At 45.6% G+C, this 27,997-nt stretch overlaps 1 protein-coding gene across 1 annotated transcript; it reads left to right on the top strand.

The window, feature by feature from the left end:
- On the top strand, positions 1-27,973 carry urp1 (urotensin-related peptide 1). Its single transcript, XM_086007601.1, has 5 exons — positions 1-113; positions 6,826-6,975; positions 7,394-7,428; positions 14,817-14,922; positions 27,748-27,973. The coding sequence occupies exons 1-5, from the start codon at positions 14-16 to the stop codon at positions 27,777-27,779; spliced, it is 423 nt and encodes a 140-aa protein (XP_085863727.1). The 5' UTR covers positions 1-13; the 3' UTR covers positions 27,780-27,973.
- Positions 27,974-27,997: the final 24 nt, after the last annotated feature.

The following is a 27,997-nucleotide window of genomic DNA, read 5'->3' as shown; positions in this document are numbered from 1 at the left end:
CCTCAGAGACACCATGTACACCTGGACGCTCATCTGTGCCGTGGCTATTCTGTCGGCAGCCAGTCGATTGAAAGCTCTTCCAGTCTTTCCTGAGACCCCCAGGATACAAGAAGGTAAGTGGGATGTCTGCAGCACCTCTAATGTGGAAGATAACTTTTACATTTGCAAACTTTTTTTTTGTGCATCTGTTATGTGGAGTTTGTCCTATGGATTCATGTCCATGGGCAACTGGGCTAAGATTGGCCAAACTCAGGACACTAGCATCTGGCAGAGAGGAGAACTTCGCCCAACATCTGCAGGTTGAATGGGAGCCCAGGTCTTGGAAGTGACAGAACAGTGTTTGAACATACTGCTCCAATGCCACCTATTCAAACAGTACAAATTTTACACACTTTATTTGAGTAACTGGTGTCAGGTAATGTCATGACAGAAAATAAGACTGATCTAAGTACTGGAAATTGTCATTCAGTGAGAACAGAGACTTTTATATAACAAATGGAGAAAATCATCAACAGACCAAGATCAGAATATTCCTCTCATAAGGGTAAGCAGCATTAAAGCAGTTTGCCTTTCTCCATTAACTCTCTGTGTGGCATCTTTCTCTAGCCAATGTTCATAGAATCATAGAATCTTACAGCATGGAAGGAGGCCATTCAGCCCATCATGCCTGTGCCAGCTCTTTGGAAGAGCTATCCAATTAGTCCCACTCTCCCTGCTCTTTCCCCATAGCCCTTCAATTTTTTTCTTTTCAAGTATTTATCCAATTCCTTTTTGAAAGTTACTATTGGATCTGCTTCCACCACCCTTGCAGGCAGTCCATTCCAGATCATAAAAGCTCGCTGCGTAAAGAAATGTCTCCTCATCTTGCCTCTGGTTGTTTTGCCAATTACCTTAAATCTGTGTCCTTTGGTTACTGACTCTCCCGCTAGTGGAAACAGTTTCTCCTTATTTACTCTATCAAAACCACTCAAAATTTTGAACACCTCAATTAAATCTCTCTACTCTAAAGAGAACAAACCCAGCTTCTCTAATCTCTCCATATAACTAACTAACATAACTAACCACACCCCTGGTATCGTTCTAAATGTTGCATCATCTTCAAGCATTTTGTTTGTTATTTTAGGAGGGTTATTCTCAAACCTTGCAGACATTCATAATGCCGTCCATCCATGTCTTCTGTCTGCTTCATCTGCAAACTATTACTTAGATGTAAAAAGTGCGCATTGATTGTACTGTAGATAATAACGCTGCAGACAGAATCAACGAGAATTAACTCATATAAACAATTATATTTCTTGCACTTCCACACTTTTTCAATGGAGATGTTGCAATTTTCCAATCATTTTTCACACTGATACCACCTACACATACCAATTGCATGCTCACACTGCAAGTCGCTAACCCATATCCGCCGTCTTTGATAGATCTACTCAGAGGATACACTTAGAAGGACATAATTCTGTGATGGACCTGTTCATTTCTTTTATAACTCACTTGAACATTGATTTTATCCTTTAAAATGCAAGTGCATCTTTTACTTTATGTAACATCATATAAACAGAATCTGCAAAATCCCACGGTGGTGCTGTAAAGAACTGAGATGGCGCACACAGAACATTGGTTAACCCACAATATGGAATATACTGAACATTTCTAAACCTGTTCTGTGTGTGATTTTTAGTACTCTAAATGTATGCCCACTATTCTGCTTCTGTACGAGTTAAGCAATGCAGCATAATCTGCAAACTGATACCAGAATATAGGTGATATATAGGGGTAAATTTTATGATTTACACTATTGTGTCCTTCCACACATTTAGGGCTATATTTTTCTCTTCGCTAATATTAGTGTAAGAGTGGATGTAACTATAAAAAAGGTTCCATCATTTTATATTGGTGTCTTAAATTTTTAATAAAACTGACAGATCGTGCTGCTCCAATGACCAGCTGCTGGTAGGTCAGAGGATATGCTATTGTACTGAGGGGGAGCTGCACTGTCAGAGGTGCCGTCTTTTGGATGAGATGTTAAACAGAACCCCCTTCCCCCATCTACCTGCATGTGAAAGATCTCCCCAAACTATTGGAAGAAGAGCAGGGCAGTTTTCACTGATATCCTGGCCAATATTTACCCCTCAACCAACATTACCATAACAGATTATCTGGTGATTTATCTCATCATTTTTGTGGGATTGGCTGTGTGTAAATTGGCTGCCATGTTTACCTACATTACAGCAGTGACTACACTTCAAAAGTAATCCATTGTCTGTGAAGCACTTTGGGACGTCCTGAGGTCATGAAAGACACCACATAAATGCAATAGCAAAATACTGCGGATGCTGGAAATCTGAAATAAAAAGAGAAAATGCTGGAAATACTCAGCAGGTCGGCAGCATCTGTGAGCTGGTGAAGTGTCAGCCACTAGCTCAGTTGGTAGCATCTGTGCCTTTGAGTCAGAAGGTTGTGGGTTTAAGACTGACTTCAGTGACTTGAGCATGAAAATCTAGGCAGGGAGTGCTGTGCTGTCTTTCAGATGAGATGTTAAACAGAAACCCCGTCTGCTCTCTCAAATGGATGTAAAAGATCCCATGGCACTATTTTGATAGAAGAGCAGGATATTATCCCCGGTGTCCTGGCCAATATTTATCTCTCAATCAACATCACTAAAACAGATTATCTGGTCATTATCACATTACTGTTTGTGGGAGCTTGCTGTGTGCCTAATGGCTGCTTCATTTCCTATATTACAACAGTGACTACACTTCAAAAGTACTTCATTGGCTGTAAAGTGCTTTGGGACGTCCGGTGGTCGTGAAAGGCGCTATATAAGTGCAAGTCTTTCTTTCTTTATACCGGTCATCGACCTGAAACATTAACTCTGTTTCTCCACGGATGCTGCCTGACCTACTGAATATTTCCAGCATTTTCTGTTTTTATACTATATAAATGCAAGTCCTTTCTTTCTTTTATAGTAACAGGAGTACAATACCATGTGATGCAAAATTATTGCGCGAAAGTGCTGCGGTGTCTAAATGGAAAATGTCACTTTAAGGCCATAAGATGTACTTGCTGTGCCTTCCTCGGTCAATTCGTCGACTTCAGGTTAATTAGTGGCCAGAGTTCCTTTCTTTCTCATACATTGTTTTAAAGTGTGATTCCTGAAGTCAATTAGAAGGTATTCTTTGTTGGCATGAAAGTTTCTCTGTGTATTGGAAATGACTGACTTTTTTTCTTATCTGAGATTGCGGTTAAGACAATCTATTGATGTTACTCGTGTTATCTAAGCGCATTTGATGCTGACACTAGATATTTGAAGTTATAAAGTGTTGTATCCCTTGAGCAGCAATAAACCTTCACCAAACATCCAAACTTTTTAATGAATAAAAAAGAAGGAAGGAGTCCTCTTGGCATTAAACATTTCTCCCAAGGTATTCTGACAAAGCATTCAGAGCTCAGAGGAGATAATGCGATTTTCAGATTAATTTTCAAGCCCATTGCTTTTCTCCTCTAATTTCCCCTCCTCGCTTCTGTCACAAAGACGGTAACTCATGCTGCGATGTGGTCCCAAGGGTGCAGGCAGCTCTCTGGTACCTTGCCCAAGTGGCAGTTATTCATGGGTCAATTTAGTGAATGTTCACGGGTTATTTCACACTGGAAAGAAAAGAAAGTCTTGCATTTATATAGCTCCTTTCACAACCACAGGGTGTCCCAGAGCATTTTACAGCCAATGAAGAACTTCTGAAGTGTAGTCACTGATGTAATGGAGGCCATCACAATCTAGCTTCAGTACAGTTTTGGTCTCCTTACCTAAGGAAGGATATACTTGTCATAGAGGGAGTGCAACAAAGGTTCACCAGACTGATTCCTGGGATGGGGGGGATTGTCCTATGAGGAAAGATTGAGTAGACTAGGCTGAGTTTAGAAGGATGAGAGGTGATCTCATTGATGCATACAACATTTTTACAGGGCTTGACAGGGTAGATGCAGGGAGGATGTTTCCCCTGACTGAGGAGTCTAGAACCAGGGGGCACAGTCTCAGAATAAGGGTCGGCCATTTAGGACTGAGATGAGGAGAAATTTCTTCACTCAGAGGGTGATGAATCTTTGGAATTCTCTACCCCAGAGGGCTGTGGATGCTCAGTTGCTGAGTATATTCAAGACAGAGATCAATAGATTGTTGGACATTAAGGGAATCAAGGGATATGGGGATAGTGCAGGAAAGTGTAGATGAGGTAGAAGATCAGCCATGATCTCATTGAATGGCGGAGCAGGCTCGAGGGGCCGAATGGCCTACTCCAGCTCCTATTTCTTAAGTTCTTATGACTGTTGATCCTGGCCTTATATCTACAGCCGTGCACTTTCTGCAAGGTTCGTTGTACAGCTACAAGGAGTCAGAATGCCGGATGATTTTCCCCTCCCTAGCCAGAATAATGAAACCAATTGTTGCACGCCCATGGCAGAGATCTGCTAAATCACCATGAATCAAGGTTTTGAACCCTGGAATCTTTGTGGTTTGCATGGCTCAGTGCAACTTTAATTTAGCCACTCAGCCACCAGTGGCACTTTAACTCACCACACACCACCATGGAGCCACTCCACTGGTATCAGCTACGGGACATCAGTGAGTAGCTCCATAGGAAATCTCACAAATTTTCATTTTAGCCAGTCCTGGGTAATGATTGGGAAGTGTCCAAGGCTTATTTTATTTATAAACATTGGGGGTTGCAAATGTAGTGACAGGGATGCTCAGCTAAAACCAGGCAATGCACTTACACCAGGGAACAACGTCCTTATCTCAAAAGGGAAGCTGCAACAATTCTTTACATAAGTCAACAGCTCGGCATGTCCCAGAAAGATTCTTGAAGAAAAATGAAAAGTTTTTAAAAGCTACATTTTATCAGTTTATTTGCTATATCTAACTTCTTTGGAGACAAGTGCTCAATAAACAAAACAACTAACCACAACTCTCAGAAACCAACAGTTCAATCTAAAGTAGTCTGTTTTAAATTTATGTGCGACTAATAATAGGAGGAAGTTACATCTGAATGGTTCTAACAGCCTTCAGTACCACCTTCCAACTGATCTGATTGCCAGCCTTCAGCAACCGCAACAACAACTTGCATTTATATAGCACCTTAAACATTGCAAGGCGCTTCACAGAAGCGTTATCAAACAAAATATGACACCAAGTCACATAAGGAGATATTAGGGCAGATGGGTCAAAGAGGTAGGTTTTAAGGAGCGTCTTAAAGGAGGAAAGAGAGCTGGAGAGGCGGAGAGGTTTAGGGAGGGAATTCCAGAGCTTAGGGCTGTGTCTTCAGCTGCCAATGGTGGAGCGATGAAAATCGGCAATGCACAAGAAGCCAGGATTGGCGGAATGCAGATATCTCAGAGGGTTGTAGGGCTGGAAGAGGGTACAGAGATAGGGAGGAGCGAGGCCATGGAGGGATTTGAAAACAAGGATGAGAATTTTAAATTTGAGGCATTGCTTAACCGGGAGCCAATGTAGGTCAGCGAGCACAGGGGTGATGGGTGAACGGGACTTGGTGTGAGTTAGAACACGGGCAGCAGAGTTTTGGATGAGCTTAAGTTTATGGAGGGTGAAAGGTTGGAGGCTGGCCAGGAGTGAGTTGGAATAGTCAAAGACATGGATGAGGGTTTCAGCAGCGGATGAGCTGAGGCAAGGGCGGAGTCGGGCGATGTTACGGAGCTAAAATAGGCGATCTCAGTGGTTGAATGGATATGTGGTTGGAAGCTCATCTCGGGGTCAACTATGACACCAAGGTTGTGAACAGTCTGGTTCAGCCTCAGACAGTTGCCGGAGGAGGGATGGAGTCAGTGGCTAGGGAACGGAGTTTGCGGCGGGGACTGAATAGCAATGGCTTCTGTTTTCCCAATATTTAGTTGGAGGAAATTTCTGCTCATCCAATACTGGATGTTGGACAAGCAGTCTGACAAATCAGAGATAGTGGAGGGAGCAGGAGATGAGTCTCATGGACAGGATGAGCTCGGAGAGGGTATGAGGGGAGATAAGAGAGAATCTGGAGAAAGATGTGAGTTGAGGGCTAGGGCAGGGGGGAACCTTAGAGGAAGCTTGACCCGGTGGGCTAGGGGAAGGGAGGGAAGTGGCAGAGGCAGCTGAACAGATGGTCTGAATCTTAGTGACAAAGAAGTCCGTGAGCTCCTCACACTTGTTGTTGGAAGTGACGGTGGAGGGGGCAGGGGGAGGTGTTTAAGAAGACGGATTGCAGTAGAGAAAAAAAGCCAGGGGTTGTCTTTGCATACAGTTCCATCCTCCAACTGATCTGATTGGTTCTAACAGCCTTCAGTCCCATCCTCCAACTGCTCTGATTGGTTCTAACAGCCTTCAGTCCCATCCTCCAACTGATCTGATTGGTTCTAACAGCCTTCAGTCCCATCCTCCAACTGATCTGATTGGTTCTAACAGCCTTCAGTCCCATCCTCCAACTGATCTGATTGGTTCTAACAGCTTTCATGCCCACCCTCCAACTGATCTGATTGGTTCCAACAGCCTTCAGTCGCAAAATGATTTGATGGATTCCAGTAGCCTGTCTTTCTGCCTGACGATCATTCTGATTGGTTGATACTGACAACCTCCAATCCTGGTAAAAACAAGCTGATTTTTCCTGTGAAACATTAACACGCTGACACATGTGTTGAAGCGTCAAATGTCAGCATGAAACACTGGCTGTTGCCTTGTAGAAAATAAAATTGCATGAGCTCTGGAAAAATGCGAAACTCTGCAAAGATTATGCAGCTAATGCTGTTGTCTAACTGCTTGTCTCATTTTGCCTTAACATTTGACAGAATTTGACCCCAGAATGGCTGAGGATGCAGTTGGGTTCCTGTCGAATGACATTTCCTCTGTTGGAACTCAGAGGATGGCTGATTTCTATCCTGTGCTTCCAAAGCGAGAGGAGATGGTGATAGATATAGGAGGAGCTGGTCCGCAGGAAGGTAGGACACACAATGCCTTCCTACCAACTCTGTTTTGTGTGATTGAGCCGCTTCCTTTTCATTCTATAGAAATTTCTTCTTTTTCCCTTTGCAAACCGCTCTTGCAGTACCAAGTCTTGGTGTACAACAATGGCTGGAAACCAGCAAGCAAAATCAAGCTTCAGGTGCTTGTGAATACCTGAGTTAGGCCCAACTCTGACCACCATGAGTTTGTAAATTTTTTATGCTTTTCTGCATATTTTAGGATTTTGGCCAATACAGCAGTTTTGTTTAACACAACCTTATCCACAATTAAATCCCTATCTCTACTGTTTTTGGGATTGACTTGTACTATAGTCGGTTGCCATGATTTTAGGATTGCTGGCAATGAACCTTGTTCCATAACCCAGTATTAATGCATTGCTTTAATTGTTTACAGATACTGTAGAGCAATTTGGAGACAATGCCAACCTGGTAAGTGTCAGGATGTGTTCACTAACTTTTATAGATTGTTTTTTCTTCTTATTCTGTTATCTTCCCTGGTGAGTCACCTGCCATCACCTGCCATGACCTACGTAGGTTCCCGGTCCAGTAACGACTTAATTTTAAAATTCTCATCTTTGTGTTCAAATCTCTCCATGACCTCACTCCTCGCTATCTCTGTAATCTCCTCCAGCCCTACAACTCTCCAAGATCTCTGCGCTACTCCAATTCTGGCCTCTTGCACATCACAGATTTTAAACACTCCACCATTGGCAGGCGTGGCTTCAGCTGCCTCGCGCCCCTAAGCTCTGGAATTCCCTCCCTAAACTTCTCCACCTCTCTACCTCTCTCTCCTCCTTTATATGGCTCCTTATCTCCTTATGTGGCTTGGTGTCAAATTTTGTCTGATAACACTCTTGTGAGGTGCCATGGGATCTCCTATCAGTTTTATCATCTGAAAAACCAGGTGTTTGAAATTAACTCCTTTAATATCTGCTCCTTCAGTTATGGATCCTCTGTAGGAACTGGGGTTCCTAGCCGAAGAATTGAGATCGACTCAGAAAATCAAAAACAATAAAATTTAATGAACAAACGAAGCTGTACAGGAAACTGTAGGATACAATGCAAATAGGTCTGGTCTGCTTGAAAGCCTCTCTGGAAACTGCTAGAAGGTTCCGAGCTCAACTGCTAGAAGGTTCCGAGCTCTACTGCTAGAAGGTTCCGAGCTCTGACGTCATGACATCATCACGTTCTTCCCGCCGTTGAGAGATCATGTGACGGACGGCATGACGTCATCACGCGGAGTACAGGAAAGAAGCCCTAGTACAGTTAACAGATACATTAAAGTTGCAGCCCCCAGCTGTACTACATTGCTGTAAAAGGAATTATATACAATTGTCCGTAATCCTCTGGTAGTTCTGCCACATGTGCCCCCCCAGAATTGCTTTTAACAGAGAAGGTAAGGCGAGAAGGGGGTCTGACGAGTTTGTCCGACCGACTGCGATACCCCGGCAGCTGGAACGGAGTGCTAGAAGACGAACTGGCCGTTAGCTGTGGTTGGCATGACGCTGCAGGCGGAGGAGAAGAGGAGGCCGGCTGTGGTCGACCCGGTGAGGCGGGCACTGGCGACTCGGCGGATGACTGTGGCTGTACTGGACCGGCAGTTGACGGTGGACGACCACGACGAGGCGGCTGAGCGGTGACGACTGGTTCGCTCAGATCCAGATGCGCCGGTTTCAACCGGTCGATGGAGATGTGGTCAGGCTTACCGCCAACGTCGACTGCGAAGGACTTGTCACCTGACGAGATGACGCGGAACGGACCTGTGTAAGGCGGTTTGAGTGGGTTTTTGCGAGCATCCTGCCGAATGAACACATATTCTGCGCTCTTAAGATCCACCGGGACATGGGAGCGCTGCAGGTCATGATGCGACGTAGGCACTGGGATGAAATTCCTAGCCGCTTCCTGGTGGCTGACGAGCTGCTGAGCTGGGGACCAGGGTTCCGTGTGAGGAGGAAGAAAATCGCCAGGCACTCTGAGTGGTTGGCCGTAAACCAGCTCTGCTGAAGAAGAATGCAAGTCATCCTTAGGCGCCGTGCGAAGGCCTAGCAGCACCCAAGGGAGCCTGTCCACCCAACTAGGCCCACGGAGACCAGCACGGACCTGTGGAATCTTTCACACAGACCGTTCGCCTGTGGATGGTAGGCGGTGGTACGATGAAGCTTGGTGCCCAAACCTTGAGCTACGGCATTCCAAAGCTCAGAGGTAAATTGAGGCCCCCAGTCGGAGGAGATGTCAGCCGGTACCCCGAACCGAGCTACCCACGATGAGATGAAGGCTCTGGAGACGTCTGCCGCTGTGGTGGCAACCAAAGTAATTGCCTCTGGCCACCTGGTGGTGCGGTCTACCACAGTGAGGAGGTGAGTGTACCCGCGAGAGGAAGGGAGAGGACCAACCAGGTCCACGTGCACATGGTCGAATCGACGCTCCGGTACCGGAAAAGTGGAGACTGGGGCCTTAACATGGCGTTGTATCTTGGACTTCTGGCAACTCACGTAGGTATTGGTCCAGTCACGGATGTCGAGATGCATGCCCTTCCAGACGAATTTCTTTGCCATGAGTCGCTGTGACGCTCTCATGCCAGGGTGTGACAACCCGTGGATAGTGTCGAAAATTCTCCTGCGCCATTCGACTGGAACGATTGGACGTGGGACGCCCATCGAGATGTCACACAGGAGTGTGGTCCCTGCGGCCTGGAAACTGACATCAGCCACTTGTAAGCTGGAAGGTGCGGTCCGGTATGCCTGCACTTCAGGGTCTGCCTTCTGTTCTTTTGCCAAACCAACATAGTCGACTCCCAGGTGTACTGCGTGGAGCTGGGCGCGGGAGAGACAATCCGCCACCAGGTTGTCTTTGCCCGAGACATGTTGTATGTCGGTTGTAAATTCAGATATGTACGTAAGATGACGTTGTTGCCATGCCGACCATGGTTCCGCTGTCTTGGCCATCGCAAAAGTAAGTGGCTTGTGGTCTACAAAAGCCGTGAATGGGCGTCCTTCCAGTAGGAAGCGAAAATGGTGGATGGCCAGAAACAATGCCAACAACTCCCTATCAAAAGTACTATACTTGCGTTCGTTCTTCCGCAATTGGCAGCTGAAGAAATCCAGTGGTTGCCATGTGCCGTCGACCCACTGCTCCTGTACTGCCCCGATGGCATAATCAGATGCGTCGGTGGTAAGGGCAATGGTTGCGCCCGGAAGGGGATGTGCCAACATGGTCGCAGCAGCCAAAGCGTTCTTAGTGTCAAGGAAAGCCTGGTCCATCTGGGGTGTCCAATCGATCGGGTCTTTGCCCGATTTACCTCTGAGGGCCTCGTACAAAGGTTGCATCAACAATACCGCCTTGGGGACGAACCGATGATAAAAATTGACCATTCCCAGAAATTCCTGGAGGGCCCTGACGGTCTGAGGAAGAGGGAACGAGGTGACTGCTTCCACCTTCGTGGCCAGCGGGACGGCACCTTCTGAGGTGATTCTGTGTCCCAGGAAATCAATGCTGTGCAACCCAAACTGGCACTTGGCCGGGTTGATACTAAGGCCATGTTGGCTGAGACGAGAAAAAAGGGTACACAAGTGCGTAATGTGTTCTTTCGTGCTGTTACTGGCAATAAGGATGTCATCTAGGTGGACGAAGATGAACGGCAGATCGCGCAACACGGAATCCATGAGACGTTGGAAGGCTTGTGCTGCATTCTTCAGCCCAAACGGCATACGAAGGAACTCAAAGAGCCCAAAAGGTGTGATGACGGCAGTTTTGGGGAAGTCCTGAGGATGCACGGGCACTTGATGATAGCCTCGGATGAGGTCTACTTTGGAAAAGATGGAATTCCCTGCCAGATGGGTCGAAAAATCCTGTATGTGAGGAATTGGGTACCGATCCGGTGTGGTAGCCTCATTCAGGCGTCTGTAGTCGCCACATGGTCGCCATCCGCCGCCCGGCTTAGGAACAATGTGTAATGGCGAGGACCAAGGACTATTCGAACGTCGAATAATACCCAGGCGTTCCACTCCGCCTTGGCGGCCGCGAGTTTACCGGGTTCCAGCCTTCGAGCTCTCGCATAAACGGGGGATCCTGTCGTGGTAATGTGGTGCGCCACACCATGCCTCGCGACTGAAGAAGAAAATGTGGGTCTGGTGAGCTCAGGGAACTCACTGAGAAGACGAGAGAACTCATTTGGAGATGGGGCTGCACAGGCAACTGACCAAGACATCGCGGTGCTTCGGTGGCAGGGGACCGAGTGAAAAGTGGAGGCACTGATTAGCCGGCAATGTCGGACGTCGACGAGAAACCCGTTTGCGCAGAAGAAATCTGCCCCCAGGATGACCTGTGAGACATTCGCCGTGATGAACTCCCAAACAAAACGTTGGCCGCCAAAACTCAACTGGACCCTATGCTTTCCGAACGTGCGAATGGCCGCACCATTGGCTGCCTCGAGGGGGGCACCTTGACCGCCGGATTGAAGATCTAGCTTTGACGCTGGTAGGATACTGCACTGGGAGCCAGTATCACAGAGAAAACGTCGCCCTGACAGGGAGTCTGTAATGTATAGGAGTTTCCCTGCGGACCCGACGGCCATCGCAACTCCGGCGCATCCCTTAGGCCTTATTGATCTTCTCAGAAACCGCTGGTTTGAGATAGGTTTTTTTTTTGGTGAGAAACTGCAGGGCGGACGGCAATTTCTGGCCTTCGTGCCGAAACAAGCGTGGTATGCACACCAGCCTGCAGGAGGAGGAGTCGGATTCGCTCTTGTGGGGGATGGGCACCTCGTGGCTGCACAAGATTGTTGTGAGACGGTGAATATTTTATCCGCTTCCACGGCGAGTTCAGCACAATCCGTGATCGCGGAATTGGCCAAGGCCGTCTGTACTGGCTCTGGTAGTTGACAGAGAAACAGCTCGCGGAACAGAAAACATTGCGATTCCGAGCCCAAAAGTGTGAGCATTTGGCTCATGAGCTCTGAGGGTTTTGAGTCCCCGAGGCCGGGCATGGAGATAAGTTTGCGAGCGCGCTCCGACTTGGACAGACCGAAAATCTGCAGTAAACGTGCTTTTAAAGCTTCATACTTGCCATTGTTCGGTGGACTCTCGAGGAGGCTGACGACCCGCAAGGCCGTGGTGCTGTCAAGGCTGGAGACCACTTAATTATAACGGGTCAAATCCGCTGCTACTCCCTGGATTGCAAATTGGGCTTCCGCCTGGAAAGACCACGCGGCCGGTTGTTGCTCCCAAAATTGCGGCAGCTTGAGGGTGACGTCGTTCGTGTCCATGATGTAACTTCAACGAAAGTTGTTCGAAGAAATCGGGGTCACCAATGTAGGAACTGGGGTTCCTAGCCGAAGAATTGAGATCGACTCAGAAAATCAAAAACAATAAAATTTAATGAACAAACGAAGCTGTACAGGAAACTGTAGGATACAATGCAAATAGGTCTGGTCTGCTTGAAAGCCTCTCTGGAAACTGCTAGAAGGTTCCGAGCTCAACTGCTAGCAGGTTCCGAGCTCAACTGCTAGAAGGTTCCGAGCTCTGACGTCATGACATCATCACGTTCTTCCCGCCGTTGAGAGATCACGTGACGGACGGCATGACGTCATCATGCGGAGTACAGGAAAGAGGCTCTAGTACAGTTAACAGATACATTAAAGTTGCAGGCCCCAGCTGTACTACATTGCTGTAAAAGGAATTATATACAATTGTCCGTAATTCTCTGGTGGTTCCGCCACACCTCCAGTTTTGCTTGTCGACACAACTGCCATCATGCTGCTTCTGTAATGGCCACTAGGTGGTGCTGTGGCATATCTTCCCTCACTGACTTTACACGACCTCAACTTGGGGATGATAATTTACTGTCGAGAGAAAGCCTTGGTTTAAATTGCCAGAAAGATCAGAAGTTGAATCTGTGTGGGAAAGTGTCCCAACAGCAGATCAGCATGTAATTAAAACAATGTGACCCGACCAAGTGATTAAGCACAATAGCACAACTTGCCTGGCAGCCATGGTTCAGTGGTGAGCACTCTTGCCTCTTGAATCAGAAGTTTGTTGGTTCACGTCCCACTCCAGAGCACGTAAAGTAGGCTGGCATTTCAGTGCAGTACTGAGGGAGTGCTAGACTGTTGGAGGTGCTGTCTTTTGGATGAGATATTAAATTGAGACCCCGTCTGCGCTCTCAGGTGGACGTAAAAGAGCAGAGGAGTTATCCCCGGTGTCCTGTCTAATATTTATCCCTCAACCAACATCACTAAAACAGATTATTTGGTCATTATCACATTGCTGTTTATGGGATCTTTGTGTGTAAATTGCCTGCCGTATTTCCTACATTGCCATAGTGATTACACTTCAAAAAGTACTTCATTGGCTATAAAGTGCATTTAGGTGCCCTGAGGTTGTGATAGGTGCTATATAAATGCACTTCTTTCTTTTTTAATATCAGTTTTATCGTTCAGTTGCCTGCCTTGCGTCAGTTTGGCATGTCACTGGACGTTCATTTAATATTATTTGACCAAAAGCTAATGGGGACCCTTTACCTACCTACCAGGATTCTCAACTGACCTAAATAGTGCCTCTTTAGTTCAGTTGGTAGCACTCATGCCTCACAGTTAGATGAGTTGAATTCAAACCCCACTCTAGGACTTGAACACTTAGGAGGGAATTTTAACCTAAAAAAAACAGGTGGGGTGGGAGTAGTTAAAGTGTTAAAAATCTGAATCCTGCCTGCAACCCACCCACTTCCGGTTTTAACAGCGGTGGGACAGGGGAGCGGGCAGCCAATCCACTGCCAGGAGGCGGGCTGCCTATTTAAATATTATAATGAGGCTGGAAGCCTCTGCTTTAACCTCCATTTTGTATTTAACTTCAGCAGGTCAGGTTTTGCAGACCTCGTGAAACCCACCAGCTAAAGCATGGCGAGGACTGCTGGATCCAGGAGTGGAGTGCCTTTACACTTACCTCCTGCACTCAAGGTCCCTGCCTAATCCACCCCCAGTGATCAGAGATCCCCCCCAGGCCTCCGATCATCCCCCCAAGCCACTGATTCCCCCGCCGCACCCAGACCTCCGATCACCCCACGAGGCCTCCTCCCGCACCCCCCCACTCTGCCTCCGGCCCTCCCAGTGCTGCTCCTACCCACCGATCCCTTCCAACCCCACCCGCTCCTCCAGCCAGCCCATGATCGCGATCTTGTGGAGACCCCCCAACCCGTGCTCCTCCCGACCCGCGGTCTTTCATTGACCCGCCCCTGTCCCCACCCGATCCTTCCTTCCCTAGTGCCGCAGGCCTAACTGCCAGGAGCCAGCCAGCCTCTCAATCTGTTCAATTCGGCAGGGCCTGCAGGAGACCCTCCTCCAACCCATCTTCCCCATTAAAATTCAGCCCTTAATGTGGGCTGACACTTCAGTGCAGTTCTTGAGGTAGTGCTGAAGATGCTGCATTTTTCATGAGATGCTGTGCACAAATTGGCTGTTGCACTTCACTAAATATCAACAGTGACTACACTTCAAAACTAATTTAATGGATGAGGAATGCTTTGGGACATCCTGAGGATGTGATAAAACACAATTTAAATACGAGTTCCTTCTTTCTTAACTCTGCATTGTCACTCATCAGTCCTAACACACTCTGATGGCATTATCTAGAACTCGATAAACACAGATAAAAATAACCTAGAGAGGGACTCATGCCAATTGTGCTGGTGGAACATTTCATCACTTTGGTAGTCATGTCCAAACTCGCCATATACAGTATAAGCCTGTCACGGAGTTGTATTTTGTTTCTTTATCTCAATGACAATTTTTTTGTTGTTGCTTCTGGTGGACATTTCTCATGCAGATTGATGATATGAAGGTGCTATTGTGGAAGCTTGCTGCTGCTCAACATCTCCAACAACGCAGGTTCACAAAGTCCAATCAGGCTGCTCTGAGGTCCAGTAAGAGAGGTGAGGGTCTGAGCAATCAGAAACAGCTGTCGGGTTCTCCCGGTCCCTGCCCCGGGAAATCATCACAATTCATTGAATGCATGAGAAAGGCTTTCATTTTATTTGCTAAAACATTTTAAGCTTTGACCACTGATCCCATGGCCTTGCCCCTCCCTATTTCAGAAAGCTCCTCCAGCCCTATCAGCCTCCGAGATCTCTGCGCTCCTCCAATTCTGGCCTCTTGCACATTCCCGATTTTAAGTGCTCCACCATTAGTGGTCGTGCTTTCTTCTGATGAGGCCCTAAGGACTGGAATCCCGTCCCTAAACCTTTCCGCCTCTCTATCTTGCTCTCCTCTTTTAAGACGCTCCTTAAAACCTACCTCTTTGAGCAAGCTTTTGATCATCTGTCCTAACGGCCCAGAAATTCGGGTCGGGGGCTTCCCGCAGGTGCAAGCCCCCGACCTGCATTTACCTTGCGCGCCAGCCGTTGAGCTGTGGGCCCCCGTGGAATTCCGATCCAGGGCCTGCTCCAGCTGTCGGCGCGCAGTGCTTGCATATCCCAGGAGCGCAGTTAGTTCGAAGCGTCCCCTGGGATCACGTGGGCCATGGGGAGCCAATCAGAGCAGGGAATGCTCCATTCATAAGTCTGACAGGAAGTGCTGTCAAACTTAGAAATACTACGGCCCAAAACATCACTAAATTTTCAAATAAATGTTTTAAAAAACATCACATTTTTTAAATAAACTATAAATTACATGAAATAACTATTTTAAACAATAATTTAAATTTTTGAAAAAAATAATTTTATTTTCCAATGGGGCTAAAAATAAACTTACCTTTCTTTAAAGTATTTAAAAATAATAAACCTGTGGAAAAAATGTTTTAATTTTAAATAATTCACCACTTACCTTGTAAAAAGCAGGCCTTACGCCTGCTTTTTACATGCCTAACTTCTGGAGACTTACCCTCCTGGGAAAACCTGTAAAAAATAAACGAAGTTCGATGCGCACACGCAGCCTCGCCCGCGCACGTGTTCGACCTCTGAACCCCTGCTTTCAGGGGAACGGAAGTGCTGGTTTCCCGCGCATGCGCTGTGCATGCAGGAAACCGACACTTCCATTGGGCCTACGGGTGAGTACCCCGTGCGTACTCACCCGTGGAGACCCGAATTTCTGGGCCAACATCTCCTTATGTGGCTTGGTATCAAATTTTGTTGATAACGTCCTTGTGAAGCATCTGGGGATGTTTTACTATGTTAAAGGAGGTATTTAAATGCAAGTTGTTGTTGTTGGCCAGGGATTTTTAACAGCCTCAGCATTGAAATATATCCAGTGTGATCTGCGCGTTTAATCATTCATTATGCAACATATTATAAGAACATAAGAAATAGGAGCAGGAGTAGGCCATACGGCCCCTCGGGCCTGCTCCGCCATTCAATAGGATCATGGCTGATCCAAACCTAGACTCACGTCCACTTCCCTGCCCGCTCCCCATAACCCTTAATTCCCTTATCAGCTAGGAAACTGTCTATCTCCGTTTTAAATTTATTTAATGTTGCAGCTTCCACAGCTCTCTGGGGTAGCAAATTCCATAGATTTACTACCCTCTGAGTGAAGAAGTTTCTCCTCATCTCAGTTTTGAAACGGCAGCCCCTTATTCTAAGATTATGCCCCCTAGTTCTATTCTCACCCATCAGTGGAAACATCCTCACCACATCCACCCGATCAAGCCCCCTCACAATCTTATGTTTTGATAAGGTCGCCTCTCATTCTTCTGAATTCCAATGAGTAGAGGCCCAACCTACTCAACCTTTCCTCATACATCAACCCCCTCATCTCCGGAATCAACCGAGTGAACCTTCTCTGAACTGCCTCGAGAGCAAGTATATCTTTTCTTAAATATGGAAACCAAAATTGTACGCAGTATTCCAGGTGTGGCCTCACCAATACCCTGTATAACTGCAGCAAGACTTCCCTGCTTTTATACTCCATCCCCCTGGCAATAAAAGCCAAGATTCCAATGGCCTTCCTGATCACCTGCTGTACCTGCATACTAACCTTCTGTGTTTCATAAAAAGGTTATAGAGACACTGGAGAAGGTGCAGAAAAGATTTACTAGAATGATACCAGAACTGAGAAGTGATAATTGTCAGGGAACTGAACAGGCTGGGTCTCTTTTCTCTCGAAAAGGGAAGGCTGAGGGGTGACCTGATAGAGGTCTTTAGAATTATGAAAGGGTTTGATGGGGTAGACGTAGAGAAAATATTTCTGCTTGTGGGGTAATCCAAAACTAGGGGTCATAAATATAAGGGAGTCACTCATAAATCCAATAAGGAATTTAGGAGAAGCTTCTTTACCCAGAGAATGGTTAGAATGTGGAACTTGCTACCAGATAGAGTAATTGAGGCCAATAGCATAGATGCATTTATGGGAAAGCTAGATAAGTATATGAAGGAGAAAGGGATAGAAAGTTGTGCTGATAAGGTTAGATGGAATAGGGTGGGAGGAATCTCATGTGGAGTATAAACACCAGTCTCGAACAGTTGGACCAAATGGCCTCTTTCTGTGCTGTAATGTCTATGTAATTCTGTGTAACTGACTCTGAATGATGGTAATCCAAAACTGTTTACTATTACAAAATATAATCTGCTAAATTCTATCTAAGGGACTAGATTTCCAACACGCTGCTGTGTTTAATTAAAGATAGGTAATGTAGGCTGACATGAATGTGGTTAAATAGGCTTATCCACTTGCCTTTCTGAGTTATTTTACACAGCACAAATAAACAAAAATGACCATTATTATATTATTTAATTGTCAGACTCCAATGCTCTTCTAGCCAGCCTCCCATACTCCACCCTCCATAAACTCTAGCTATTCCAAAACTCACCTGCCCATATCCTAGCCTGCACCAAGCCCAGCTCACCCATCACCCCATACTCATCGACCTACACTGGCTTCTCGGCCCCACAATCCCACAAATTTAAAATTCCCATCCTGTGTTTAAATCCCTCCAAGCCTCGCACTTCCCTTTTTCTGTAACCTCCTCCAGCATTATGCCTGCTCTGAACTCTCCGTTCCTCTCATTCTAACACCATGCGCATCTCCCCATCACTTCACCCTGCCATTGGTGGCTGTGCTTTCAGCTTTCAAAGTCCAATGCTCTGGATTCCCTCCCTAAACCCTTCTGCCTCTCCACCTCCCTTTAATACCCTCCTTAAAACCTACCTCTTCGACCAAGTTTTTGTTTACCCTTCCTCATATCTCCTCTTGATGCAGCATTGATATTTTTGCCCCTTATGCTTCTGTGAAGCTCCTTGGGATATTTTTCTACATTAAAAGCACCAAATAAATGCAAGTTGATGTTGTCGTTGACACTTGCTCAGGCAAATGAATGGGGAGAATTTTGGTTTTTAAAACTGGTACAATTTAAATGTGGATGCACTAAATAGTTTTAGACTTAAGTACAACAGACTATAACACATATATGTTCTAATAATAAGAGGCAGCGAGCCCACGTAACAAGGTGGATGAATTAGCTGTGCAAACGGATATGATATAATTGGGATTACGGAGACATGGCTCCAGGGTGACCAAGGCTGGGAATTCAACATCCAGGGGTATTCAATATTCAGGAAGGACAGGAAAAAAGGAAAAGGAGGTGGGGTAGCATTGCTGGTTAAAGAGGAGATTAACACAATAGTAAGGAAGGATATTAACTCTGATGATGTGGAATCTGTATGGGCAGAGCTGAGAAATACCAAGGGGCAGAAAACGTTAGTGGGAGTTGTATACAGATCCCCCAACAGTAATGCTGAGGTTGAGGATGGCATTAAATGGGAAATTAGAGACGCATGCAATAAGGGCACAGCAGTTATCATGGGTGACTTTAATCTACATATAGATTGGGCTAACCAAACTAGTAACAATACTGTGGCGGAGGAATTCATAGAGTGTATACGGAATGGTTTCCTGGACCAATATGTCGAGGGACCAACTAGAAATCAGATCATCTTAGACTGGGTATTATGTAATGAGAAAGGATTAATTAGCAATCTTGTTGTGCGAGGCCCCTTGGGGAAGAGTGATCATAATATGATAGAATTCTTCATTAAAATGGAGAGTGAAGTAGTTGATTCAGAGGTTAGGGTCCTGAATTTAAATAAAGGAAACTATGATGGTATGAGGCATGAGTTTGCTAGGATGGATTGGGGAATGTTACTTAAAGGGTTGACGGTGGATAGGCAATGGCAAACATTTAAAGATCGCATGGATGAACTACAGAATTTGTTCATCCCTGTTTGGCATAAAAATAAAACAAAAAAGCTGACTCAACCGTGGCTAACAAGGGAAATTAGGGATAGCATAAGATCCAAGGAGAGGACATATAATTTGGCCAGAAAAAGCAGCAAACCTGAGGATTGGGAGCAGTTTAGGATTCAGCAAAGGAGGACAAAAGGATTAATTAAGAGGGGGAAAATAGATTATGAGAGTAAGCTTGCTGGGAGCATAAAAACTGAATGTAAAAGCTTCTATAGATATGTGAAGAGAAAAAGATTGGTGAAGTCAAGTGCAGGTCCCTTGCAGTCAGAATCAGGGGAATTTATAATGGGGAACAAAGAAATGGCAGATCAATTAAATACATATTTTGGTTCTGTCTTCACAAAGAAGGACACAAATAACCTCCCAGAGATGTCAGGGAACATAGGGTCTAATGAGAGGCAGGAATTGAATGAAATCAGTATTTGTAGGGAAATGGTGTTAGGGAGATTGACGGGATTGAAGGCCGATAAATCCCCAGGGCCTGATAATGTACATCCTAGGGTACTTAAGGAAGTGGCCCTAGAAATAGTAGATGCATTGCTGGTCATCTTCCAAAATTCTATAGACTCTGGAACAGTTCCCATGGATTGGAGGATAGCTAATGTAACCCCACTATTTAAAAAGGGTGGTAGAGAGAAAATGGGGAATTATAGACATAGATAAGACAAGGAAGGAGGTTCTGCTGAGGGAGTTTGAGCAGCTAGGGGCCAAATTAAAAAGCAGAACCACAAGGGTAATATGAGCCACGAGCGAATTTGACTAGGACAAATAAAATTAGAGAGTTAAATGCGTGGCTCAAAGACTGGTGTGGGAGAAATGGGTTTTGCTTCCTGGGACACTGGCACCAGTACTGGGGCAGGAGGGAGCTGTTCCGTTGGGACGGGCTTCACTTGGCCAGTGCTGGGACTAGAGTCCTGGCGGATCATATAACTAGGGCTGTAGAGAGGGCTTTAAACTAACTAGTGGGGGGGAGGTTCCTAGAGAGCAAATAATAAAAATGACAACAGAGAAGGTCATAGACTTAGGTAGCAGTGGGGAAATTAAAAACCAGAGCGTGTCAGGAAGGGGCAGAAGGTATGGAGTAAAAGGTAAAGTAATAAAAAGGGCAAAAGCAGGAACTAAGTGTCACAAAACATCTTTGAAAGTTCTCTATCTGAATGCACGTAGCATTCGTAACAAAATAGACGAGTTAATGGCACAAATAACTACATATGGGTATGATCTTGTGGCCATTACAGAAACATGGCTGCAGGGTGACAATGCCTGGGAATTAAACATACCAGGTTATTTAACGATCCGGAAGGACAGGCAGGAAGGAAGGGGAGGTGGGGTGGCTATGTTAATAAAGGAAGGAATCACTAATACAGAGAAATGATATTGGGTCAAAAGATCAGGATAATGGGTGGAGGTAAGGAATAATAAGGGGAAAAAAACACTAGTGGGCGTAGTCTATAGGCCTCCGAACAGTGGCAACTCTGTTGGACGGAGTATCAATCAGGAAATAGTTGAGGCTTGTAATAAGGGAACATCTATAATTATGGGGGATTTTAACTATCATATTAATTGGACAAATCAAATTGGGCAGGGCAGCCTTGAGGATGAGTTCATTGAGTGTTTTAGGGATGGATTTCTTGAGCAGTATGTAACTGAATCGACCAGGGGGCAAGCAACCTTAGATCTGGTCCTGTGTAACGAGACGGGATTAATTAAAAATGTCCTAGTAAAGGATCCCCTTGGAATGAGTGACCATAACATGGTTGAATTCCATATTCAATTAGAGGGTGAGAAGGTTGGATCTCAAACAAGCGTGCTAAGCTTGAATAAAGGAGACTATGAAGGTATGAGAGTGGAATTGAGTAGAGTGGATTGGGAAAATAGATTAAAGGGTAAGACGATACATGATCAGTGGTGTACATTTAAGGAGTTATTTTACAACTTCCAAAAAAAATATATTCCACTGAGAAGAAAAGGGTGTAAAAGAAAAGACAGCCATCCGTGGCTAAGTAAAGAAATTAAGGATAGTATTCGACTAAAAACAAGGGCATATAAGGTAGCCAAATCTAGTGGGAGGATAGAGGATTGGGAAAACTTTAAAAGACAGCAAAAAATAACAAAAAGATTGATTAAGAAAGGGAAGATAGATTATGAAAGTAAATTAGCAAAAAATATAAAAACAGATAGTAAGAGTTTTTATAGTTATATAAAAAGAAAAAAGGGTGGCTAAAGTAAATGTTGGTCCCTTAGAGGATGAGACCGGGAAATTAATGGTGGGAAATATGGAGATGGCAAAAACACTGAATGAATATTTTACATCAGTCTTTACAGTAGAAGACACTAAGAATATCCCAACACTGGACAAACAGGGGGCTAAAGGGGGGGGAGGAGCTAAACACGATCAAAATCACTAAGGAAGTGGTACTCGGTAAAATAATGGGACTCAAGGCGGATAAATCACCTGGACCTGATGGCTTACATCCTAGGGTCTTGAGGGAAGTGGCGGTAGGGATTGTGGATGCATTGGTAATAATTTTCCCAAACTCCCTGGACTCGGCAAAGGTCCCGGCAGACTGGAAAACTACTAATGTAACGCCCTTATTTAAAAAGGGCAGTAGACAGAAGGCTGGAAACTATAGACCGGTTAGCCTAACATCTGTGGTAGGTAAAATTTTGGAGTCCATTATTAAGGAGACAGTAACAGGACATTTGGATAATCATAATTTAATAGGGCAAAGTCAGCATGGTTTTATGAAGGGGAAGTCATGTTTGACAAATTTGCTGGAGTTCTTTGAGGAAGTAACGTATAGGGTGGATAAACGGGAACCAGTGGACGTAGTGTATTTAGACTTCCAAAAGGCATTTGACAAGGTGCCACACAAAGGATTATTGCTTAGGATAAAAAATCACGGGATTGGGGGTAGTATTCTGGCATGGATAGAGGATTGGCTATCTAACAGAAGGCAGAGAGTTGGGATAAATGGTTCATTCTCAGGCTGGCAATCAGTAACTAGTGGTGTTCCGCAGGGGTCAGTGCTGGGTCCCCAACTCTTTACAATCTATATTAACGATTTGGAGGAGGGGACCGAGTGTAACATATCAAAGTTTGCAGATGATACTAAGATGGGAGGGAATGTAGTGAGTGAGGAGGACATAAAAAACCTGCAAGGGGACATCGACAGGCTAAGTAAGTGGGCAGAAATTTGGCAGATGGAATACAATACTGGAAAGTGTGAGGTTATGCACTTTGGCAGGAAAAATCGTAGAGCAAGCTATTATCTTAATGGCAAGAAACTGGAAAGTACTGAAGTACAAAGGGATCTGGGGGTCCTGGTGGACGAAACTCAAAAGGTTAGTATGCAGGTGCAGCAAGTGATTAAGAAGGCCAATGGAATGTTGGCTTTCATTGCTAGGGGGATAGAATATAAAAATAGGGAGGTATTGCTTCAGTTGTACAAGGTATTGGTGAGACCGCACCTGGAATACTGCGTACAGTTTTGGTGTCCATACTTGCTCTCGAGTCAGTACAAAGAAGGTTCACTCGGTTAATCCCGGGGATGAGGGGATGGACATATGAGGAGAGGTTGAGTAGATTGGGACTCTACTCATTGGAGTTCAGAAGAATGAGAGGCGATCTTATTGAAACATATAAGATTGTGAAGGGGTTGGATCGGGTGGATGCGGGGAAGATGTTCCCGATGATGGGTGAAACTAGAACTAGGGGGCATAGTCTTAGAATAAGGGGCTGCTCTTTCAAAACTGAGATGAGGAGGAACTACTTCACTCAGAGGGTGGTAGGTCCATGGAATATGCTGCCCCAAAAAGCTGTAGAAGCTACATCATTACATAAATTTAAAACAGAAATAGACAGTTTCCTAGAAGTAAAGGGAATTAAGGGTTACAGGGAGCGGGCAGGAATTTGGACATGAGTCTAGGTTCGGATCGGTCATGGCCCTGTGGGTAGCGGAGCGGGCCCAGGGGCCGTGTAGCCTGATCCTGCTCCTATTTCATGTGTCTAATTCTGTTAGATTCAGGAGATGGTTCTGTGATAATGGATTGGCGGTTAGGATCAGATCAGCCATGATCTTATTGAATGGCGGAGCAGGCTCGAGGGGGCGATTGGCCTACTCCTGCTCCTATTTCTTATGTTCTTATGTTCTTATGTAAGCCTGACATTAGTAGTGGGGAAAATGCTAGAGTCCATTATAAAAGATGTAATAGCAGAGCACTTGGAAACAGTGACAGGATCGGACAAAGTCAACATGGATTTACAAAAGGTAAATCATGCTTGACTAATCTACTGGAATTTTTTGAGGATGTAACTGGTAGAGTAGTTAAGGGAGAACCAGTGGATGTGGTGTATTTGGACTTTTAGAAGGCTTTCGATAAGGTCCCGCATAAGAGATTAGCGTGCAAAGTTAAAGCACATGGGATTGGGGGTAAGGTACTGTCTTGGATAGAGAACTGGTTGGCAGACAGGAAGCAAAGAGTTGGAATAAACTGGTCTTTTTCCGAGTGGCAGGCAGTGACTAGTGGGGTACCGCAGGGATCGGTGCTAGGACCCCAGCTATTCACAATATATATAAATGATCTAGACGAGGGAACTAGATGTAATATCTCCAAGTTTGCAGACAACACAAAGCTGGGTGGGCGTGTGTGCTGTGAGGAGGATGCAGACAAACTCCAGCATGATTTGGACAGGTTAGGTGATTGGGCAGATGCATGGTAAATGCAGTATAATGTGGATAAATGCGAGGTTATCCACTTCGGTGGCAAAAACAGGAAAGCAGATTATTATCTGAATGGCAATAGATTGGGAAAAGGGGAAGTGCAATGAGACCTGGGTGTCCATGTGCACCAGTCGCTGAAGGTAAGCATGCAGGTGCAGCAGGCGGTTAAGAAGGCAAATGGTATGTTGGCCTTCATAGCGAGAGGATTCGTGTACAGGAGCAAGGATGTCTTGCTGCAGTTGTACAGGGCCTTGGTGAGACCGCACCTTGAGTATTGTGTGCAGTTTTGGTCGTCTTATTTGAGGAAGGATGTTCTTGCCATGGAGAGAGTGCAGCGAAGATTCACCAGATTGATACCTGGGATGGCAGGAATGACGTATGAGGAGTGATTGGGTCGATTAGGCTTATATTCGCTAGAGTTTAGAAGAATGAGGGGGGATCTCATTGAAACTTATAAAATTCTAACAGGACTAGACAGACTAGATGCAGGAAGGATGTTCCCGATGGCAGGGGAGTCCAGAACCAGGGGTCACAGTCTAAGGATAAGGGGTAAGCCATTTAGGACTGGGATAAGGAAGAATGTCTTCACCCAGAGAGTGGTGAACCTGTGGAATTCTCTGCCACACAGGGCAGTAGAGGCCAATTCATTAAATATATTTAAGAAGGAGTTGAATATATTTCTTGAGGCTAAAGGGACCAAGGGATATGGTGAGAAAGCAGGGACAGGGTACTGAATTTGGATGATCAGCCTTGATCTCATTAAATGGCGGAGCGGGCTCGAGGGGCCGAATGGCCTACTGCTGCTCCTATCTTCTATGTTTCTATGTAACACAGCCTGATCACAACATGGTGGCCACTATCATCAACAACAGTGACAATACCATCAACACCAGAACCCAGAAATACTTCCTGAGTTCCAAGTATACCAATAAGTCTGCAAAGAAGAATCAGAGAATCAGAGAATGATACAGCACAGAAGAAGACCATTCGGCGAAGTCTTGGAAGGATTCAAACACAAGGATAAGGTGTTAGGATATACGCTGAGCCTCACACGTGACTAAGGCAGTGATGAGAAGCATTTGAAAGAGGGTGAAAGTTTCAAGTTAGCTCAAGCTCTAACTGAGGACAGCACTGACTACAAATAATGTCAAGCAGTTTTCAAGTCCATGTGTTAGAATACACAAAATCAGGTTCTTCAAACAACAACAACAACATGCTTTTATATAGCACCTTTAACTTCGTAGAATGTCCCAAGGCACTTCACAGGAGCGCAATCAGCCAAAAAATTGACACCGACCCAAAGAGGGAGATATTAGGACAGATGACCAAAAGCTTGGTCAAAGAGGTAGGTTTTTGGGAGGGTCTTAAAGGAAGGGGGAGAGGTGGAGAGGCGGAGAGGTTTAGGGAGGGAATTCCAGAGCTTAGGACCTAAATGGAGGAAGGCATGGCTGCCAATGGTGGGATGAAGGAAGTGGGAAAGGCCAGAGTTGGAGAAATGCTGAGTTTTTGGAGGGTTGTGGGGCTGACAGAGGTTACAGAGATAGGGAGGAGCGAGGCCATGGAGGGATTTTAACACAAGGATGAGAATTTTAAATTTGAGGCGTTGCCGGACCGGGAGCCAATGTAGGTCAGCGAGCACAGAGGCGTTGGTTGAACGGGACTTGGTATGAGTTAGGATATGGGCAGCAGAGTTTGTGATGAGCTCAAGTTTATGGAGATTGGAAGATGGGAAGCCGGTCAGGAGAGCTGTAGAAGGGGCGCTGGAGTCACTTTTGATAAATGTAAATGAAAGAGCAGCTGCTAAACAGGATAGACAAGACCACCTTGTATAAATCATGTGGGGCAGATGACCTGACCACAGGAAAGATCAAAAGAAGGAGCACTATTTAATTTGAAGTCTTTTAATAATTCTTGCTTGATGAGTGGTGGCAGTTAGCTGAAATACCAAGAAAAAGGCATCCTTACTGCTAACAGGGCCAAAACACATTCAGAGTAGAAGCTTACCACTGGTGACTGTCAGTGGATTAGTCCTCACACTGGCACTGAAAATCATGGCAGTTTAAAAGCTGGTCTCATACTTTACTCAGATCTATTCCAATTTAGTCAACACTTTAAAATAGTTGAAAGAATGGACTTCTGACTACAGAGAGGTAGAAGACCTCAAGCTCTACATTTCAAATGAAACTAAATAAAATCTGAGAAACCAAGTGGCGAGTGATGTTGCTGGTATTCCAACAACAACAACACTTGAATTTATGTAGTGCCTTTAACATAGTAAAACTTCCCAAGGCGCTTCACAGGAATGTTATCAAACAAAATTGGACACCGAGCCACATAAGGAGATAATAGGACAGATGACCAAAAGCTTGGTCAGAAAGGTAGGTTTTAAGAAGCATCTTAAAGGAGGAGAGTTGGAGAGGAGGAGAGGTTTAGGAAGGGAATTCCAGAGCTTGGAGCCTAGGTTGGTGAAAGCACAGCTGCCGAGCACAAAACAATCAAAAGCAGATGTAGAGATAGACAAACGTCATGAAGAAAGTGGAAAATATTGCTTTGTGGAGCGAATGAAATAGACGCCTGCACAAATTGCACTAACACCAAAAGAAAAGGAAAACACATCATTTTTAGTCTGAAAGGTATTAACTGTTTTAAAAATTAAGGTTGGAGTTTACAAGCTGGATTTATTTAAATCTATTAATGAAGTATGGTGTTGAATAGGCTCCAATGTGATAAAAATAGAAGGAAAATGACTTTGGCTGGAATTTTCACCTAAAAAAACGGGTGGGTTTGGAGCGTGGGGGCAGTTAAAGTGTTAAAAATGGGATTCCTGACCTGATCCCGTCTCCAGCCCACCCACTTCCGGTTTTGCCGGAGGCGGGACGGGGGGTGGGCAACCAACCTGCTCCCAGGGGGGTGTTGCCTCAATTTAAATATTGTAATGAGGCTGGAAGCCTCTTTTTTCACCTCCATTTTGTGTTTAACTGCCTGTAGATGGGTTTCACACAATTCGTGAAACCTGGCAGTGACTGCAGCCTCCAGGAGGTAAGTAGCTTCATACCTACCTCCTGGATACAGGGTCCCTGCCTCCCCTCACGAGGCCTCCGAGCACCCCCACCAAGTCTTCCCCCCACCTACCCCAGTCCACCCCCCCCCCAACCCCCCAACAATGATGATGAGGCCGGCCACGATTCTCTGTTGGCCAACCCTGATCCTCTCTCCCCCCCGCTGATCCTTGGCTGATCTGCCCCTCCCCCCGCCGATCCCTGGCCGACCCGCCACCCGATACCCGAGCCCGGCTGATCCTCTCCTCTGCCCCCCTACCCCAATCCCCGACCCCGGCCGATTGCCAACACCCCACCCCCGATCCTCGACCCGAGCCGATTGCTGAACCCCCTCCAGCGATCCCTCCCCCAGCCCCTCGCTTCTGATGCCTACCCGCCCGCAGCCAGCCAGCCTCTCAATCAGGCTGGCTGCAGGCAGGAATCCGAGGCCTCACATTCAAATCGGCAGGGCCTGCGAGAAACCCGGCCTCCCGGGCTTCCCACCTGCCTCGGAGGCCCCCCGCCCCCAACCCACCTCCCTTGAGAAAATTCCGGATATTAATTAAGGCTTTTGTGTGTATGAATATTTTGATAACATCTGGATTTGAATATGAATTTTATACAGTAAGTGTGAATTCAAGTAATTAAGGTGGAACAGGCTCGAGGGGGCTGAATGGCCTACTCCTGTTCCTATGTTCTGAAGTCAAAATCACTGCTGTGAGCAATGGGTGACTGCAGTGTCTTTTTTTATCTCCTTCAGCCTGTTTCTGGAAATACTGTGTCACCGACTGACTGACAGACTCAACACCTAAACATCCAACTGTTGGGTAGTCAGCTCTACAAAGCCAGAGCCAATCTCTCAGTAAAATTCCTATTCTAGCAGACCCTGCCTTATCCAATGAGAAGCTGCAGCCCAGAGGATGTGTAAATACTTTTGTAATTAAACATCTATAACACAATGTCAATAAATGATACTTTTGTACTGAGATCAGTCCCATTGCTCCTTGTGA

The sequence above is a fragment of the Somniosus microcephalus genome, chromosome 1 (genome assembly GCF_052327205.1).
Source record: "Somniosus microcephalus isolate GS21.2 chromosome 1, FLI_Smic_1.0, whole genome shotgun sequence".
NCBI lineage: Eukaryota > Metazoa > Chordata > Chondrichthyes > Squaliformes > Somniosidae > Somniosus > Somniosus microcephalus.
The sequence above is the reverse complement of the archived record's forward strand: the minus strand, read 5'-3'. Positions and strand labels throughout refer to the sequence as shown.

Excerpts from the sequence above, each read along its gene's own strand:
- urp1 (XM_086007601.1), top strand. The coding sequence starts at position 14 with ATGTACACCTGGACGCTCATCTGTGCCGTGGCTATTCTGTCGGCAGCC. Across the intron at positions 6,976-7,393 it reads AGGAGCTGGTCCGCAGGAAG|ATACTGTAGAGCAATTTGGA; the intron begins GTAGGACACACA and ends AATTGTTTACAG. Across the intron at positions 14,923-27,747 it reads TCTGAGGTCCAGTAAGAGAG|CCTGTTTCTGGAAATACTGT; the intron begins GTGAGGGTCTGA and ends TATCTCCTTCAG.